Source organism: Suncus etruscus, chromosome X (genome assembly GCF_024139225.1).
Source record: "Suncus etruscus isolate mSunEtr1 chromosome X, mSunEtr1.pri.cur, whole genome shotgun sequence".
Classification (NCBI taxonomy): Eukaryota; Metazoa; Chordata; class Mammalia; order Eulipotyphla; family Soricidae; genus Suncus; species Suncus etruscus.
In genome coordinates this window covers 39,921,729-39,940,427 of record NC_064868.1, presented here as the reverse complement: position 1 = coordinate 39,940,427, position 18,699 = coordinate 39,921,729, and the positions used below count along the sequence as shown (strand labels likewise).

At 36.8% G+C, this 18,699-nt stretch overlaps 1 protein-coding gene across 1 annotated transcript in view; it reads left to right on the top strand.

Annotated features, from left to right (window-relative positions):
- Positions 1–2,659: 2,659 nt before the first annotated feature.
- SRPX (sushi repeat containing protein X-linked) overlaps positions 2,660–18,699 on the top strand; it is a gene marked incomplete at its 5' end in the record, with an annotated part of 74,726 nt that continues 58,686 nt past the window's right edge. Inside the window, 3 exons of the mRNA XM_049767121.1 lie at positions 2,660–2,669; positions 9,038–9,097; positions 16,256–16,447. Of these exons, the coding sequence (XP_049623078.1) occupies positions 2,660–2,669; positions 9,038–9,097; positions 16,256–16,447 (262 nt within the window). The remainder of the gene's footprint in view (positions 2,670–9,037; positions 9,098–16,255; positions 16,448–18,699) is intronic.

The following is an 18,699-nucleotide window of genomic DNA, read 5'->3' as shown; positions in this document are numbered from 1 at the left end:
AAATGCATTACTCTAGTTGATAGTACATCTGAGGCACTTAGGATGGTGATGAAAAGATTTTAAAAAAGGAGCAAGTGGAGATGAATATGAGATGTATTGTAAATTTGTCCCATAGGAATAATTTTGTGCATATTCTTTCCTAACAAAAACATGGATGGTAAGCATTTCCTTCAATCTGTTTCTCATGATGAATAAAATATTTTGCTGAATATCTCTAAATCCCTTTGCACCACTGAAAACAATTATCTCCTTCAACGTGCTTACTCTTAAGTTTTTACAGTATCTGCCATTTGTGGGAAAAGGCAAAAACCTTCAAAGAAAGGAGTCTTGTTTATTATTTCTGCCTCTTTATGTGCTGTTATGCATGGTGTCTTGGAAAAGTGGCTGATACTCTTGAAAAGCTAAATGATCCGCCCCTTTAATCCCACATATTTATAGACAGATCCTGGAGATCTTTCTGTTATCTCAAAACCTTGCTGTGCTGGAACACAGCAACTCTTGCCTGATAGTTGGGCATGGGGAACTCAATCCAAGATTTCCTCAAAATCTGCAATACCCCTCCTCTTTCTATCACTCTTACCTTTACCCCTCCTCTTTCTATCACTCTTACCTTTGTCTTTCTTTCCTTACCCCTTCAAAATTAAATGACAAATTGTGTTATATATTAAGGTACTATGATTTACTTATTTATACTTTGTTGAGTTTCAGGAATGCAATGTTCCAACACCAGTGCTGACTTCCCTCCATCAATATTCAAAGTCTTTCCTACCCCCAAACGTGTCTCCTAGACATTTTAAAATTTTGTTATTGTAGTTTGTGTTTCATGATTAAAATAATCTTGGCTCTTTTGGTATATATGTATTTTGGACCTCGACACTATTGATGAGCTCAGAGCCCCCTGAACCCAACCCCTATTGCCTCTCGTCCCTTTCTTATCCCCCCTTTCCCACAACATCATGGCTTTTTTCTTCCTTGTACTCACTTCTGTGCATCCTGTCATACTGTTATTTTTCTGAATACCACAGATAAATGAGATTTACAGTATTTGTATCTCATTTGACTCTCTTCACTTAACATAATATTCTACAATTCGATCCAAGTTGCAGCAAACTGCTTTATTTCATTACGCCTTACAGCTGCATAGTACTCCATTGTATATGTATGCCTTATTTTCATTATTTATTCATCTGTTGTTGGGCACCTATATTAATTCCATATCCAAACTATTGTGCTGAGTACTGAAATGAATAAATGTGTGCATATGTCCTTTTCAATGAATATTTTTGTATTCTGTGTATATGATAGTTTCATTATTACTATTCTGAAGAAACCTCAATACTGTTTAACATAGAGGTTGAATCAAGCTACATTTCTAACAGTGGATTAAATTTTCTTTTTTACGACATTCCCACCAACAGAGAATGTTTTCAGTTTTATTAATGTGTGCCATTCTTGTGATATCAGATAATATCTCCTTGTCTTGATTTGATTTTCCATGTTAATTAGTGATGATGAATATTTTCCATATGTCTAGTCATATGCCATCCATCTTTCTTCTTCTGAGAATTGTCTGTTGATTTCCTCTCCCAATTTTTGGTATGGTTTGTGGTATTTTTATTATTCATCATTGTTAGTGCTTTATATATCTTGGTTTTTAATCCTTTACTGCTGTGTTGAGTTCAAGTATTTTTCCATTCTGTTGGCTATCTTATTTTTAGCCTGTACTTCTTTAGCTGTGTAGAACTTTTTTGCTCAATAGTTTTGTTTCATTTATTTGCTTGTGTTTATGTTGTCTTTGCTGGTGGAACATACCATTCAAATTATCATTAAGTCTAAATTTTGGAATGTTCTGCTTATACACTTTAGAAAATGTTATGGATTCTAGTCTGATACCAAGGTCTTTGATCCACTTTGAAATGGTTTTGTTTTCGATATATATATCCAGCTTCATTTAAAACTTTTATTTATTTATTTATTTATTAAATTATTTATTTATTTATTTAAAGAAAATGCATAACATAGTTGACATAATTGATCATAATACATTTGTTTCAAGATAACAGAAAGCAAATTTATTAAAAAGGAAAAGAAAATAGAAAGAAAACTAAAAAATAAAATGGAAGAGAAAAAAGTTCAGTAGCAAGTATATTTGTGGAAATTGTTGTATCTCAATAAAGTCATTAATAAAATAGCAGGTTTATTAAGCTCTTTTTCTTAAAAGATAAGAGATCAAAAATACAATAAGAAAGGTGTGTGTGTCAGTTGTTTGCATAGATATAACACAATATGGGAGAAATAGAAAGGAAAAACCTTTGGCCTAAAAACTGGGAGACCTTACCCATGAAGTATTCTGGCATAAGAACAACTCCAGGCTCCAGACATACTAAGTTGTCCAATCCCAAATTCATTCTCTGTGGTCCCCGGAAAAAGCTCTTCACAATCATGGTTGTTGTTGTCAGGTTTCTGTAGTTTGAGATCCTGGATTCTGTACAGATCCTATGTCAAAGTCAGGGTGAAGTGGAGCGTCTTCTGATTTCATCTCACCACTAGGTGGCAATGCAGAGAACCCTGCCCTGAAAGCCCATTGTTGCTGATACTAAGTCGTCAGAGTGTCATAAAAACCCTCTTTGGAGTAAGTTGATGCCAGGGCAGCAGTAGGGCCTTCCCTGGTAGAAGTTTGATTCTTGGTCCAGTTTCATTTTTGACAAGTTATCCAGTTTTCCCAGCAGCATTTGTTGAAGAGATCATTATTATTCTGCTTTATGTAAAAATATAGTTGGCCCACTCCAAATTTTTATACACGTGTATATGTTCAAATGAACCACACAACTGTAAGAGAGTCAATAATAGTGCTTCACAGCTATAAAATCACTTTCTATATTTTAGATTTTTCAGTCATATAGGTAACCATAGGAGATGTTCTTCCACTAAGGACCAACTGTGATAATACCTTAACTCTAATATTTTTCTCACTGTGAATTTTATCATCTGGTCATCTTAATTCACAATCTGAAAATGATAGCAATTTATTTACTGAAGAGGAGTTACTATGTGACTTCATGTAATGGTTATTAAGTTGGATATATTTAATATATTATTTTATAAATCATAAATAAAATGGTTTCAATAAAAGACATTTAAAACACACCAGGGGTCAGTGTGATAGTACAGTGGGTGTGGTGCTTTCCTTGCACATGGGCTATCCACATTTGATTCCAGAATTCTGATATGGTTTCCTGACATATCCAGGAGTGATCCCTGAGCTCAGAGCCAGAAGTAAGCCCTGAAACCACTTGGTTTTCTAAACAAACAAACAAAAAGTAAATAAATAAAATTGAAATAAATAAATTATAAATACACCGGGAAATTTTTTTTTGAAATTTATGACTATATTTAAAGCTTAAAGATTTTCTTCGCTATCGTATCAGGGAAGAAGTAATTTTTTAATATTTAATCTTATTATCAACTAACTTTTATGTGGAGTAGCCCAAGGTAGTTGGACTCTTCACTATATGCATGTATTAATGAGAAAATATGATTATGAGTTATCTAATGAGGAGCTTAACAAAAACCAAGACAGTAGTAATTATTTTACTTATATATATGTATATATATATGTGTGTGTGTGTGTGTGTGTGTCTGTGTCTATGTGTGTGTATGCACATGCCATTTAACCTTTGCAATAATCTTCTGAATCAAAACCAACTAAAGTATTTGAAGAAATTTAATGGCTATCTTAACTTGGTTATTTATAAGAAAAATCTGATTTGTTGATAGAAGTCTCTCAGAAAACACTATAGCGAGGAAAGAAAGAAAACACAGCCAAAGAAGGATATTGTGTCTAAAGCCACAAGATCTTCAGGAAATCACCCCTGCAGGATTGCATTCCAACCTCACTCTAATCTCTCTCCTCCTGCTTCCTAATCCTGAAAGCTAGAGTTTGAACTTCAGTCCCTTCCTTTCATTTGGACTTTGATCTGTCCCAGAGAAGATGTGGGAATAAATCAAGTGGTTTCTATCCATTGAGGAAGGAGCAATTGTTATCCATTAGGAATCAATTATGGGAGAGGGTTAGCCCAGTTTGGGTAAAGGTTCTGGATAGAGATCATCTGCTGCAGTGACCTAAGAGCACACTATAAATTCAAAACTGAGAAATGTGGTAGAATATTGTGACTCAAAATCAAAGTTTTTTTTTCAGTTTCTTTTCTTTTTTAGATAATATAAATCTTTATTTAAGCACCATGATTACAAGCATGTTTGTAGTTGGGTTTCAGTTATAAACAGAATACCTCCCTTCACCAGTGCAACATTCCCACCATCAATGCCCCTCTCCTCCCCCACCCCTGCCTGTATTTGCGACAGGCATTCTACTTCTCCCATTCTTTAACATTGTCATGCTAGCTGATAGTGTAGTTATTTCCCTAACAGAGTTCACCACTCTTTGGCGAGCTTCAAATTGTGAGCTGGTAACCCCACTCCCCTTCTCATAGTTGCTCTTCCTTTCTCTTCCTTCCTTTTCCTTTTCTCTACTCCTCAATTCCTTTTTTATTCATTATTACATTTTCTGTAACATGATTAAAGTAGTTAATATTTATAAATTTGTTAGACAATATTACTATATATTCACCACCACTAAGTGCTCATGACCCGGTACCATTGTGCTTGTGGTACTTTAGTCCACCTCTTCATTCCCACTTCCTCACCACACTGTGGTATTTGCTTTGTGCTTAAAAGCCGAGGTTATGTCATCACTCAATACTGTCTAGTTCCTTATTATATTTCTGTATATACCACAGATGAGCAATTCTACATTTGTCTCCATAAGACTTAATTTACTTTTTTTAAAAGTACTAATTATTATAATTTTTATACCACAGTATAATCATTGCTTAGTGTGGCATGAATTTTCATGAAGTTTCAGAGAGTTGTTGGCTTGGCCTGAAGTTTCTTATAAAGTTTCAACTGTGTGTGTGTGTGTGTGTGTGTGTGTGTGTGTGTGTGTGTGTGTGTGTTTAGAGCTTCCAACCTTATTCACATGATTACTGGCAAGCTTTGGCCCTTCATCACAATGAGTTCTCCCTCATGATGCAGCAGCTGGATTGTTGGGTGAGTACAGCAAATGAGGGAGTGAGAGTGCCTATGAAAGAAACTAGTCTGTATAACCTAACCTAAGAAGAGTGGTCCTGTCATATTTGTTTATTAGAATCGTGAAGTTGATACCATATTCAAGGGAAGTTTACACAGGAAGTAAATGGAGATATAAATCAATGTGGGACATCTTAAAGGCTACATATCAAGGCCTATCCTCTGTCACTATGATTCATGTCTTTCTTAGATGTAAAACATATTCATCCCCTTTCAAGGTCTCTAAAACCCTTAGCCCACTAGCAGTTCAACTCTGAATCCAGAGTTTTATCATGTTCTTCAGGCAGCAATGAGGTTGAGTTCCCTCAGTTACATTTTCTTAATTGCAACTCATCAAGTACAAGTTTCCTCTATAGATCAGTAAAACTAAGTATCTAAATTCTGCTACCCATGCACTTAACCTACAGAATAGGATAGACATAATACCATGGCTAAAGACATTTTCCTTCACAATAGGTTTAGGTGGGAGGCAAAGAGGTCCTCTATTATAGGATTTTTAATTTATAATTGGCTAAAGTGTGATAGTTTTTTGTTCATGTCTCCTATCTACAATGACTTCTCAGAGGTTCACTGCTGTGTATGCTTACTAGGCCAAGTTACTCTTTGAATATTCCTTCCTTTTTCATGAAAGGTAATACCTATGTACAACCGAGTACTGTTTCCAACAGTAGAATTCTAGGGATTCAGAGCCTTCTCCTTATCCTGTAATTTATGTGTTTTCAGCAGTTATACTGGTAATATTCTCTGCTTAGATAATTTATCAATAAATTTGTACATTATCTGTGAACCTTCTAGAGTTCACTTCCATAAACAAAATCCACACCCACAAATCTGTAAAGTCAAGCTCTTCTATGTTTGGCGTTTATATTTTTTCTGATATATATATATATATATATATATATATATATATATATATATTACTCAAAGTGAATTGACAGTAATACACCATAAATTCTTATTTTGACAATCACCAAAATAGTGACCTGGAAAAGCTGCATGTTGTGACAAAAGAACTGAAGGCTTGGTCACATTTAAATCACTGAGTACTAGAGAGAAATACTACTGCAAATTGTAATAGACATTACATCCATAAAAAAGTTCCATTACTTATTGTAATATTGCACAGTGCAATTTCTACATGAAAACTGGTGTATAAATGAAAGCAAAACTGAACAAACCAAAGAAAAATTCACAAGTCTAAATTGTTAAATCACTGTATTGTTAAAAACAAATCTTCCTACACTTTAAAGTGTATAATTTAACTTTTACTTAACACAAATCCAATATAAAATAATAGCCTTAAAATATGAAGGAATGTTTTCTACTACATAACATATTTAAATGCCCTGACAGCAAAGAAAGTTAAGTATCAAGATATTTGATTTTTTAAATTTACAAATTGACAGATTTTTAAATTTACAAATGGACAAATATGCAACCAGGAAGTCACACAGTATTTTACCTAAGAAAGCATTAAAACCAAGGAAAACCAATTTTGAAAATATTTTAAAGAGGTTAATCCAGATACTTTTGTCAAGGTGCTGGATTTAGACTTTAGCAGGACCTTGTTTCAACAGATAAAAGATTCATGACTAGAATCAGGTGAGATCAGTGTACATCTTTATCAAATATTTATCAAAGGGGTACACCTTTATCAAACATTACCATCATAATCTGAAACATTACAGCTTACCATTTCACTATTTACTCTCAATTTTGCAAGACCTTCTCAGTCTTGGAAGTGAAATACAGAAACTACAACACTTTGGGCTAGTAAATACGGCCTTGGACAAAGAGAAAACTGTACCAGTTTCACACTTGTATAAATATCATCAAATCAATCCTTTGCACTTAGCATTTCTTAAACAACCATCGCCAGCACTAAACTGCTGGAGTGTATAAATAATAAAATTAGAATGTTGTGGAGGGAAGCAAGTTTGCTGAAAGAGTAATTCCATAAATATACCATCTATGAAATTCTTTTAAATTAATCTTACACTATTTTTGTGTATATGTATATTTATAGTTATATAGTATGAACAAATTTGATGCATAAAAACATTGAAACTTGTGGAGAAAATTAAGTTCTTTATTTTCAGTGTGACTAAAAATGTACTGCTGATTTTTTATGATCTAATACTGTAAATTTTAAAATCAATTTGAGGCACATTTATTTCATTGATGATAATTAAATAAAACACAGTTTGTGTTAATGGAGTAAAGGAAGTTTTATCCATTATTATTTTCTATGTTATTTTATTAGTGAAATGTTTGAAACACTCTCTTCATCTCTTAGACCTCACATAATAAGTGAAGTTTACTTTGCATTATGAAAATAGTACATTTTTGTAATATAAAATGTAGACAAATGTAGTCATTTATTTATAGACTCGTATATGCACTTTTAAAATATTATTCATGACACCATTGATATAATACTGTTATGGCAAATTTAAGTTGATATCAGAAACTTTCCCAATATATAATTTTCTTTTTATAAGAAATATTTTAATTGTTACTTTAATTATAGTCAATTAATGTACTAGTGGCTTATTTAAGCCTATTAATGACTTTTGTATATTTGGTAGTCTTATTTACATAGAAAATTTTTTGTATATATTTTATATATTAATATTTATTTCCTTGGGATATATTCCCCAGAAGTACAATAACTAGAAAACGAAGTCTGACCAGAGATTTGATTAGTGTAGTTAGGTTGCTTTCATAAGTAATACTGGTTCATTTATACTTTTTGATATAGAAAAAATATTTTAAAAGATAGTATAATCTATCCGGGTTGCCAGATAGTAGCTCAAGAGGTCTGGAGCAGAATGTATGCTGGCTTTAGAGATGAGTGGTCCATTCCAAATAGAAACAGTTTAGTTTTCATCACTTTTCCAATTTCAACTTCTACACTCACTATCTTCTTTACAGAAAACAAGTGGAGTAGGTAAATAGTAATTGCTCATTTATTTATCTGTATGGGGATGGTCAACAACCTTATAATAATGTTCTTATCCATTATAGTTGCAAGTAAATATAACTGTAAGTAAATGTGTGGCTAAGATGGGGCCAATTTAATGTTCAGTAACCAAACTAGGAAGTCTAGAGGAAAAAAGCTACAAATTTTAATTATAGTTTTCAAGTTTGGGGTTTGCTTCAACTTCAAAGATTGGATTCACCACCTCATTGGGATTCAATATTTAATATTCTAAAAATGACTACTTTCCAATTTCAGAATGAGGTTAAATTGTAAAATTGTGTACAGTATTTCTGAGGCTGGTTTTCAAGGGTAACAAGACTCATTAAGGAGTTTTACTTTGGCTAGGTCTTGGTGAAAGGTTCTGATTAATCATCCAGATCTTTGATTTTAACTTTCTTTTTTATACATACAAAATAGCTTTGCATTTCTTTTGTTGTAAGAGTTAATTTTTCTCAATATCCATTACCCAAATTACTTTCACAACATGGACCTATTTTCATGTACCATAAACACCCAGGGTTTTCTTTGACTGCTGGAGAAACTGTGGGCCCTGTTTGAGTCACACATTTTACTGCATCTCTCCTGGCATGAAATTAATATACATTGGCCTCTTCTCAGAGTGAATTTGGCTTTTTCTGTATATCCAGTCCAGAATTTCAGTTGGCATGTGATGATTCCAAAAATAATCTTAGGCACATTTTGATTGGATTAGTTCTAACAGCCTTAGGCTGGCTAGTTTCACTCTGAGAAATCTCCCATGCCTTCTTTGTAAATAGCCACATAAGCTTTCACTCTTGGCTCTGCATTCTAGTAGCCCCTCTTGCATGCACTGTGCCAAAGCGATGCTTTGAAATATGCGTTATGTCACATGGCTTTTCTTGCTGTAGATTCTGTTCTTTTTTATTGTAGGATCTGGAGACTCACCACTAGAAGACGATGAAGTCGGGTATTCACACACTAGATATAAAGGTGAATGCTTTGCTTATGTGCTAAAGAGAGCCTGCTAATGCCAAGAAAACTTTCCTTTTAGCCCTGTAGAGTAGACTGTAATAAAGTGACCAGACATCATATTTAACTTCTAATTACTTTTCCAGAAGAAATTATGTAAAGTGTAATATGTATACATGGCTACTAAAGTATTATAAATTCAGAAACAGCTAGAAATTTCTGAAGTGCTGTCCTTCAGCACCCCAGTGGTCATTTTATTCTTAGAAGTTTCTTTACTGTCCTTATTTCTGCAAAGCCAATCTATCTCTGATGAATGTGAAAATCAAGCCCTGAGTTCTGTCTGATTCATACATTACAGTCATAATTATCCATAATAAGACACTCAAGGTCAAATGTGGACCCAGGCTGCTAATGTACTGAGATGAAAGGAGAATGGGAAAACTTGATTTTCATCATTTTATTTTATTGAACTCTTTCTAAGTCCAGCTTGGCTCTTGAAAGGATGAGTAAAGTGTGGTGCCCAATGAAATTTTAATTTAATGATAAAACAACTTCATCTCGACACATTTCCAGCAATCTACTCCCACAACAGGTACAAAAAAAAAAACCTAATCAAGAAACTTCTGTGCAAGCTCTGGTAAGTAAGTACACAAATATTTCCATTGATACATCATTTTTCTGAAGTGTAGATAGCCTGAAGGAAAATAAAAGTACATTTACATTATTTCTCTCTGAATTTGGTTCCTTCGACAGTGGAGGAATAATTGAAAAATAAGGTTTATAAATTTCTATTAAGGCACTTTGCTGAAGAAACTTGTCCACATTGTGGCAGGAAGACATTTTCCCACTCTTTTGTGATATGTTGACATTATAGAAAAAAAGGTATTGCTAATGATCTCTGTTAGAGAGAGCACTTGTTTTCCACAGAAGCAAATGATCTTTCCAATATAATGACTGGTGCCTCTGTTTAGGCATATTCGATATTTGTTTTTGTTCTGTGATGCAAATTCTCATTCTTACCCATAGATATTTATACAATGTCTCAGAAATTAAAACTCAAGCAAAGCATTGTTTCTTATTAATTAGATATTTACGGTAAGGAATACTTTTTAACTGAGGACTTAAATACTTTTTACTTTTATACTCCCAATACTTTTTAACTGAGGACTTAAAGTATTTTCCCCCTTGAGTCCCTTGTTAAAAATCTAACACACATGTATCCACTTATAATTCCTCATGTATACAGTAGGAGTTGTTTGGTGAACTCAGGTCATCGTTCCAAATGTTCATCTTTACCTCATAACCTTAAAAATATAAAAGGGAGGGAGGGGCCAAAGTGATACTGCAGTGGGTATGGAGTTTGCCTTGCATGTGGCCAACCTGGATTTGATCCCCAGCACCACATATGGTACTTTGAGGCCCACCAGGAGTAATTCCTGAGTACAGAGCCAGAAGTAACTCCTGAGCACTGCAGGATATGTGATCCAAAAACAAACTAAATAATATTGGGAAAGTTATATCAGATGGCTAAAATATGTGCCTGCCCTAGAGCCTACTGTGAATACTTTAAGAATATGTTTTAGGAAGTTGTTTTTATTCTTATTTTTGGTAGATCTTGGGTCACACTTTGAATAGCTCAGGCCTTAGTTCTAGCTCTGTGCTCAGGGATCACTCCTGGCAGTGCTCAAGGGACCATAGGTACTATTGAGAATTTGAACCAGTATAGGCATGTGCAAGTCAAGTGCCTTAAACTTTGTAATATCTCTCTAGTCCCTATTGTCAGTTTTTTTATTTGAAATTTTCAAGATCTACTATGACTAACTGAGGATTTAGTTTCATCTCTGCAGGCCTCTGCAGTCTTTCTTGTAAAGTAGATACTCAACAAATGATTTAGAATGAAATTGAAATAAGAAAAATAGGAAAGTTGAATTTAAACAACAGCCACTGTGTTTTCAGTATGTGTGGCAGATATGTTTTTGGAGTGGCTGTTTTACTTGGAATGCCATCATATTCTCATACTATTTAAATGAAGGGGAAAGATTAGAGATGATGTAATTATTATTTATTCACAGGTTAAAATAAATCACAGATTAGAGAGGGTAGGTGATTCACACAGAGCCACACAGCTAACAAACATCTACTACATTTAGGTCTGAAACCTAGATACTTTAACTGAACAACCAGATTTTGCTAGTGACTCCATATGAGTTTGTTACATAACCAACTACTGGAACTTTGGTATATAGGAATGCTTAGCAAATTAGGTCAGGAGTATGAAAAGCATTTCCTGTATAATCAATTTAGATTTAGATCTCTCCCTAAGTAAGCCCCATCTTAGTAAAGATGCATAAATACATTCTTTCTCTAAAATCCATGGTGTTTGCATGCACTTCAAATTTAAGTTTCTCACTGACATTTTAATTACTTCAGGGCTGTGAAACTGTAAAATATATATATATATATATATATATATATATATATTGTGTTTTTTTTGGGTCACACCCGGCAGTTCTCAGGGGTTTTTCCTGGCTCTGTGCTCAGAAATTGCTCCTGGCATGCACGGGGGACCATATGGGACGCCGGGATTCGAACTGATGACCTTCTGCATGAAAGGTAAATGCCTTACCTCCATGCTATCTCTCCGGCCCCTGTAAAATATATTTTAAGGATTGGTCTTGTAAAGCAATCCAAAAGAAAGTCCTATTGCAAATAAATAATAAATAAGATAATAAGGAAATAAAATAGTAAATAAGATATTTGAGTGTTTTTATGTGTTCATGCACTTTTGGGTGTGTATGCTCATATGGTAACAATGTTCATACCCAAGTCTTTACACATCCAGAGTCTACACTATTCCACAGAGCTACATTGGTATCTGAAAACAAGAATTTTTGCCCACATGTTGACAATATAACATTTGGCTGTATAGCCAAGACTGCTAGAATGATTGAAGAATAAGAATATATAGCAAGATCTGCTGATCATATGTCATATTGAAATATGTGGATATGTGATACATCTGTGTTTTGGTATTTCTTTCCTTTATCTGGGTGGTACTCAGGAGGTCTGGTGGCCCCACAAGTGATTCTCAGCTAATCAGGCAGTTCAGTGCAAGGTCCCAAGAATGCAATACTGCTTCAGTCCTGTGGTGCTAGAAATGCCCAGATTATTCCACCAGTACTGGAGGTCTCCAGGGCCTGAGTCGAGTGCCCTAACCAATGTACTATCACTCAAACTTAGCTAGCCTTAATTATTTGCCTTGTGTGTATTTGTAAAGAAGAAAATTATAGAGTGTGATAAAACTTTCAGTTATCTGATGTTAATGTCTCTTACGTATCTCATATTAGTTGACTCTAAAATTCTGTCTCTCCTAAACTCATACCAAGTTCTTAAAGCTACAAAGTTGGAGAGAGAATTCAAAAGTTAAAATGCTGTGCAGCTTACCTTGATTTTGGTTCCTAGTACTCTATATGGTATCCTAAGCACTGTCAGACTCTTCCTGTCAGGTATGACCCAAAGCTCAAAAAAACAGTCCAAGTTCCAGAAACTACAGGGTTTTGCATGTTTTCAATAATTGATGAACAATAAGTGATATTGTGAATTGGACACAGAATGCAAAAATAAATTGTTCTTAACTCTTTCTGAGTTACCAAGTTATCAGGCAGAAGAAATAAGGGATTAAGTATAGGTGTGAGATGCAGAAGAGCTTGGAGAGGAATAAGAATTTATATTGACAATAAAAAATTTAAAAAAGAATTTGTATTGTTTTATTTTTATGTTAGATGAAAGTTTGAAAATAACTGAAAATTTGAAAATAGTCTGAAAGTCCACTACTAGGTTTTATAGGTGAGAAATCTGGTTTGCTGAAAAGTAAAGTGAAATTGTTCTTAATGAAAAAGCTAGACAAAGTGAGTGTGAGTGCAAAGGCCCCATGTTCCCACAAAACCCCACTGGTTCACCAATTCTCATCTCCCTTGCATTTTCCTATTTACTTCCCTGCATCACCCTTCCCATCTCCGAGAGATTTCATTTGTTCTCTCTGGAGTGCAGCCCATTTCCATTCAAGTGTGCCAATTTGGTCTGTGAGATGATGGGAAAATAGGCAGTAAGGGAGGAACCATCTAGCAACAGACGAAGGGAAATAGGGCCATCATGGCAACTAAGTGGAAATAAGGTAGAGTGATTGAAGGGGAAAACACTATAAAAGGATTAAACAGCAGAAGATTTTGGAAGGTTACACTGTGGGAGTTTCCTCACACACCTTAAAAATGCATCTTTGATATTAAAAACTAAGTGTAGGGGTCAGAGTGATAGTACAGTTGTAGTGTGCTTATATTGTATGTGTCTGACCTGGGTTTGATCCCCAGCACCACATATGGTACTTTGAGGTCTGCCAGCAGTGAGTCCTGAGCACAGAGCCAGGAGTAAGCCCTGAGCACAGCTGGGAGTGACCACCAAACAAAAAAAGGCATTTTGGAGTGTCTTTGTAAATGATATTTCCTTTGACAGAAAACAAAGGCAAAAGGAGAGGTAGAAATAAATCTATTATATAATATATAATATATATTATATGTGGAACATATATATGTATCATTTTAGAGCTGCATAAGTCAATATACTCTGAATTGATTTTATTTTAGAGGTGGCACCCAATGGTGTCTCCAGAGTTTATCTTAAGCCCATTGATTGCACAAGAAATATCATGAAAAATTTTAGTGAACATATACTAGTAATCTTGATTATTCTTATTTCATTACTACATGGAGCCACAGTTAAAGGAAGAACTAAAGCACTTAACATTAGTTCAAGAATTGAAGAAAACAATAGAGCTATGTACATCTTTGTACCTTATCTCATGGTCTAAATATTTCTTATTTTAAAATGGTAGTAATACTCTCTATGTGTGGGACAGAGTGGTAGCACAGTGGTAGGGTGTTTGCCTTGCATGAGGCTGGCCTAGGACGGACGTGGGTTATATCCCTGGCATCCCATATGGTCCCCCAAGCCAGGAATGATTTCTCAGTGCAGAGCCAGGAATAACCCCTGAGCATCACCTGGTGTGGCCCAAAAACCAAACAAAAAACTCATTATGTGTAAGCTCCAAGTAAATCTGCTTTTTTTGGCCTTGTATAAGTTTAAATCTATATCCACATAGCTGAATTTGATTCAGTTTAAGGCTAAGACCTCAGGGCATTACATATATCTAGAATGTCTTGAATCCTGATTTTAGGTCTCTCCGCCAACTTAAACTGTATATAAAGCATATATGATAAAAAGTATTATCCAAAAGATAATAAGGCTTAAAAGTAAAGGAGTGGTAGATACACTTACTCTGTACAGGTAGTTGGTTTTATGACTGAGTTTTATGACTGAAGCATAGAGAAACCCTGGGAAAGTCAAACAGACTCTGTTCACACTCCTGGCCACATGATGGCACATGAACCCCACTTTCTGCTAGCTCAGGTGCTGAGGTAGAGGAGTGGGCAACTTTGAGGGAAGGTGGCTCCAGTTTGTGGCATAGTGCCTTTTGGGAATTCATTGCTGGATTTCATCCTTCATGTGCTGAATATTCTTGGGACTTAACCACTGAGGAGCTTCTTATTTTATGGATCTCAGAGATACAGAGATAGACAGAGACAAAGAGAGAACATTTTTCAAAGGCATAGGGAAGACGTGAATGAAGACATCATCTTTGTCTCTGTGCAACTATAAACCTAAACTCAAAACCAGCTGAGAGTAATCCATTTGGGAAGGGATGTTATGTTAAGTACATGGGCCATAGCTAGGAACATCTGCCAAAGTAATTTACTTACCGTTGGGGAAATTTTTTTCTGTGACTTTAAGTCAGAATTTCAACCTACTGAAAAATGAAAAAAAAAACTATAGCTCAATTCACATTGAGAGTTTTAGAACTAAGAGGTATATATAGCTCAATGTTGGGTGGAGTGCATGCATTGCATTTGGGAGGCCTGGGTTTGATCCCTGACTTCATTTGTTCCTCTGAGCATCACTACTCAAAACACTACCAGCTGTAGCCCTCAAATATAACTCCCCCCAAATGATAATATTGGAAAATTTTTTAGAAATATGCTTATGGAGGTCAGAGGTATAACACAGAGGCTTTTGTCTTGCTCAGCCCCCCCACATTCAAGTCCCAGCATTTTCTAATATCCCCCAAGCATCACCAGGAATGACCCTTGAGTGCAGAGCCAGGTGTAACCCCTGAGCACTGCTGGGTCTGGCCCTCTCAAACACAAAACTAAACAAAATATATATACATATGGTTTTAGAAAATACCCATATTAACTAATTACTTACTCTCTGCTCAGTCCATGCATGGATGATTTGAGTTAAGACTCAACATACTAACAACTTTCCCCCAAAGAATGATAAAGCTAAGACCCTGGGTTGTGGCTCATTGACAGAGCTCTTACCTTGCAGGTAATTGAACCATGAGTTCAATCTCTGGTACCTTTCATCATGCAAGTGTGATCATGGACCTTCAAGGGTGAGATTTCAACAAATACAACCTGTGTGCAAGCCTTATAACTAAAGTATGTGTTCCCCTGCAGAAAACCACAATCCAAGTGTGTGAGTATAGCGGCCAAACATATATGTCCCAATTCCAGATATCACAACAATAACAAAGGAAAGGGAAAGGAAATGAGAAGAATTAGGTATCTAGTTTAAAGAAATTTCAAACGAAGGATTTTTTGAGCATCGATTGTGTGATAGGCTCTAGATGCATAAGAAAGGTTGAGTGATTGTTTCCCACCACACAGCTAGTAACAGAAGTACCAGATTAATATTAAGATATGTCGGAGCCGCAGAGATAGCATGGAGGTGAGGTGTTTACCTTTTATGCAGAAGGTCATTGGTTCGAATCCCTGCATCCCATATGGTCCCTCGAGCCTGCGAGGAGTGATTTCTGAGTGTGGAGCCAGGAGTAACCCCTGAGCACTGCCAGGTGTGACCCAAAAATCAAAAAACAGATATGTCTGCCACCTAGTCCCATAATCATAAATAACCTCTCCAGTGAGAGACACCTTAACAGACACAGGGTACTCTTTGGAGTTTCAAAATCCAGAGGGCTGCAATGAGGCATTATGAGAGTGAAAAATATGCATGTACAGAAAATGACACTTATTTTCTCTCCAACCTTCTTTCTGCTACCTGTAGACACCCCGTGGTGCTCTCCCATCAAGGTCAAGTATGGGGATGTGTACTGCAGGGCCCCTCATGGAGGATACTACAAAACAGCCCTGGGGACCAGGTGTGACATTCGATGCAGGAAGGGCTACGAGCTGCAGGGCTCTTCCCAGCTAATCTGCCAGTCAAACAAAAGGTGGTCTGACAAGGTCATCTGCAAACGTGAGTAGCCTAGCCCCCCTGGGGTCTTCTGACCAATCACAGTCAAGAGTTCCTGTGCTCTGAATTCAGAGTGTTTTAAGGAATGTCTTGTGAGGAATTGTTTGTGAGGAATGTTTCTTTGAGGAAATATATATAACTGCTGGTGGGCAGAATATCTATTGGTTTGCTAAAATACAGTGGGAGTGAGAGGCCATATCTTAGATGGGCATGATCATCTATTTGGAAAAGGGAGAGAGATCAGGTTTGCTCAGTGCACAGGTTGTGTTTGGCCTCTTCAAACATGTTGGAAATTTGAAAACAATTGGGAAGCAGTCTCTGCCTCAAGGTTTCAAAGAGCAAAAGGAGACCGAAGAAAAAGAGTGATTCAAGGCCCAGAGAGAAATTACAGAGGATAAGATGCTGGCCTTGTACAATGCAGATCTAGGTTCAATCCCTGAAAACAGCGGGAGTGATCTCTGAACACAGCTTGGTGTATCCCAAAACGTCCCTTTCCTCAATCCCCATAAAAACAATGACTCGGTCTTGGACTTATTGTGGATACCCAGGGTTCCTACTATGGCAAGACTTCAAGGGCGGGATAGTGGGGGGAAGAGTGATTGTTTATTCCAGAAAAGTGAGGGTGAGTTGGGGAGAGAACTGAGAGAGCCTTTTAGGTGCTGACTGCTAGATTCACAAAATGTTCTCTTTCAGAAAATAGCAAATGCTACTGGATTGTTCCAGTTGGTTTATAAAGCTATTGTTATTCAAAACAGCTACCATTTGCTGAGCACCCATAGTGTGCCAAGTACTTCATCTGCATTCAGTTTTTGCACCAAGGCCTTCCATATGGATGCAGTTACCCTTTCTCCATTGTTGGGAGGAATAGGACGCTTAGGGCGGGTGTCCTATGAGCCTGGTTCTGCATATGGTTAATAGTGAACACTGTGCTTCCCTCACATCTTCTTTGATGCCCATTTACCAGCTCTGTACACCCATCCCCCAGTCTCTGAGAACTTTGATCTTCATGTTTTGTGGACCTCAGAAGACTCTCTTCTGACAAAGAGATCCTCTGGGCATCCTGCCCTGTACTGACTGGTAAAGAGCCAGCACCTTGCCTGGAGGCAGAACAAACTTAGGAGCCATTTCTGCTCTCCAGCCTGGCTTCTTTTTGTTTGCTTGTCTGCGGTGGGAATTCCGACCCATTCTGGATGCCAGGATCATTCCTGGCAGGCTCAAACGACCATACGGGGTGTGAGGAATTGAATCCGGTAAGTCATGTGCAAGACAAGCGTCCAATTAGCTGGACTATTAGCTCAGGCCCCATCCTCATTTCTTAGAGGTTACAACCCTTCTGGGATGGTATCAAAGAATGTGGTTTAACACAGTAAAGAAATTCTGAATGCACAATGATCAGAAATGGGGGGGTGGCAGCGAGTTGGCGCTAGAGGTAAGGTGTCTGCCTTGCAATCGCTAGCCAAGGAAGGACCGCGGTTCGATCCCCCGGCGTTCCATATGGTCCCCCCAAGCCAGGGGCAATTTCTGAGCGCTTAGTTAGGAGTAACCCTTGAGCATCAAACAGGTGTGGCCCGAAAAAAAAAATAAAAGAAATGAGGGGCCGGAGAGGTAGCATGGAGGTAAGGCATTTGCCTTGCATGCAGAAGGACGGTGGTTCAAATCCCAACATTCCATATGGTCCCCCAAAGCCTGCCAGGCGTGATTTCTGAGCATAGAGCCAGGAATAACCCCTGAGTGCTGCCGGGTGTGACCCAAAAATAAAAAAAATTGAATATAAACCCAACTATCATGAAACCTTGATGTTTCTGGCAGTGTTTGTCTGGGTTGTATTTCTCAGGCAAAAAGGGTTGTGTGTGGGCCATGTTTGAGAAGCGTTGCTCTCAAGCACCCAGACTGCAGGAACAGTCTAAGCCTAAGGCCTGTGCCTGGGAACCCATCCTGCTAGCTGTTATCTCCACCCCTCACCCCCTAATCTTTGGTATTCTCTGTCTTTTCCCACTAGTGTCCCCTGGGAATCTAGCCCACTCAGTCTATGCAACTTCCTGTCCCTCGGTGTAATATACAACTGCCTGCTGTTTCTCTAATTATATTCTACTTAAACTACATGTTAAAAGCATTTGCATATCATTGGTTTACACCATTGTGAAATTTTAGGGCTGTAGCTTTTGCCTCAGAATGAGTGTAACTATCACCACTTCCACACCAAGTTTCCAGGGCCAGAGTCCCTCCTGCTCTTCAGTCCTCTTCTTCTGGGTCTT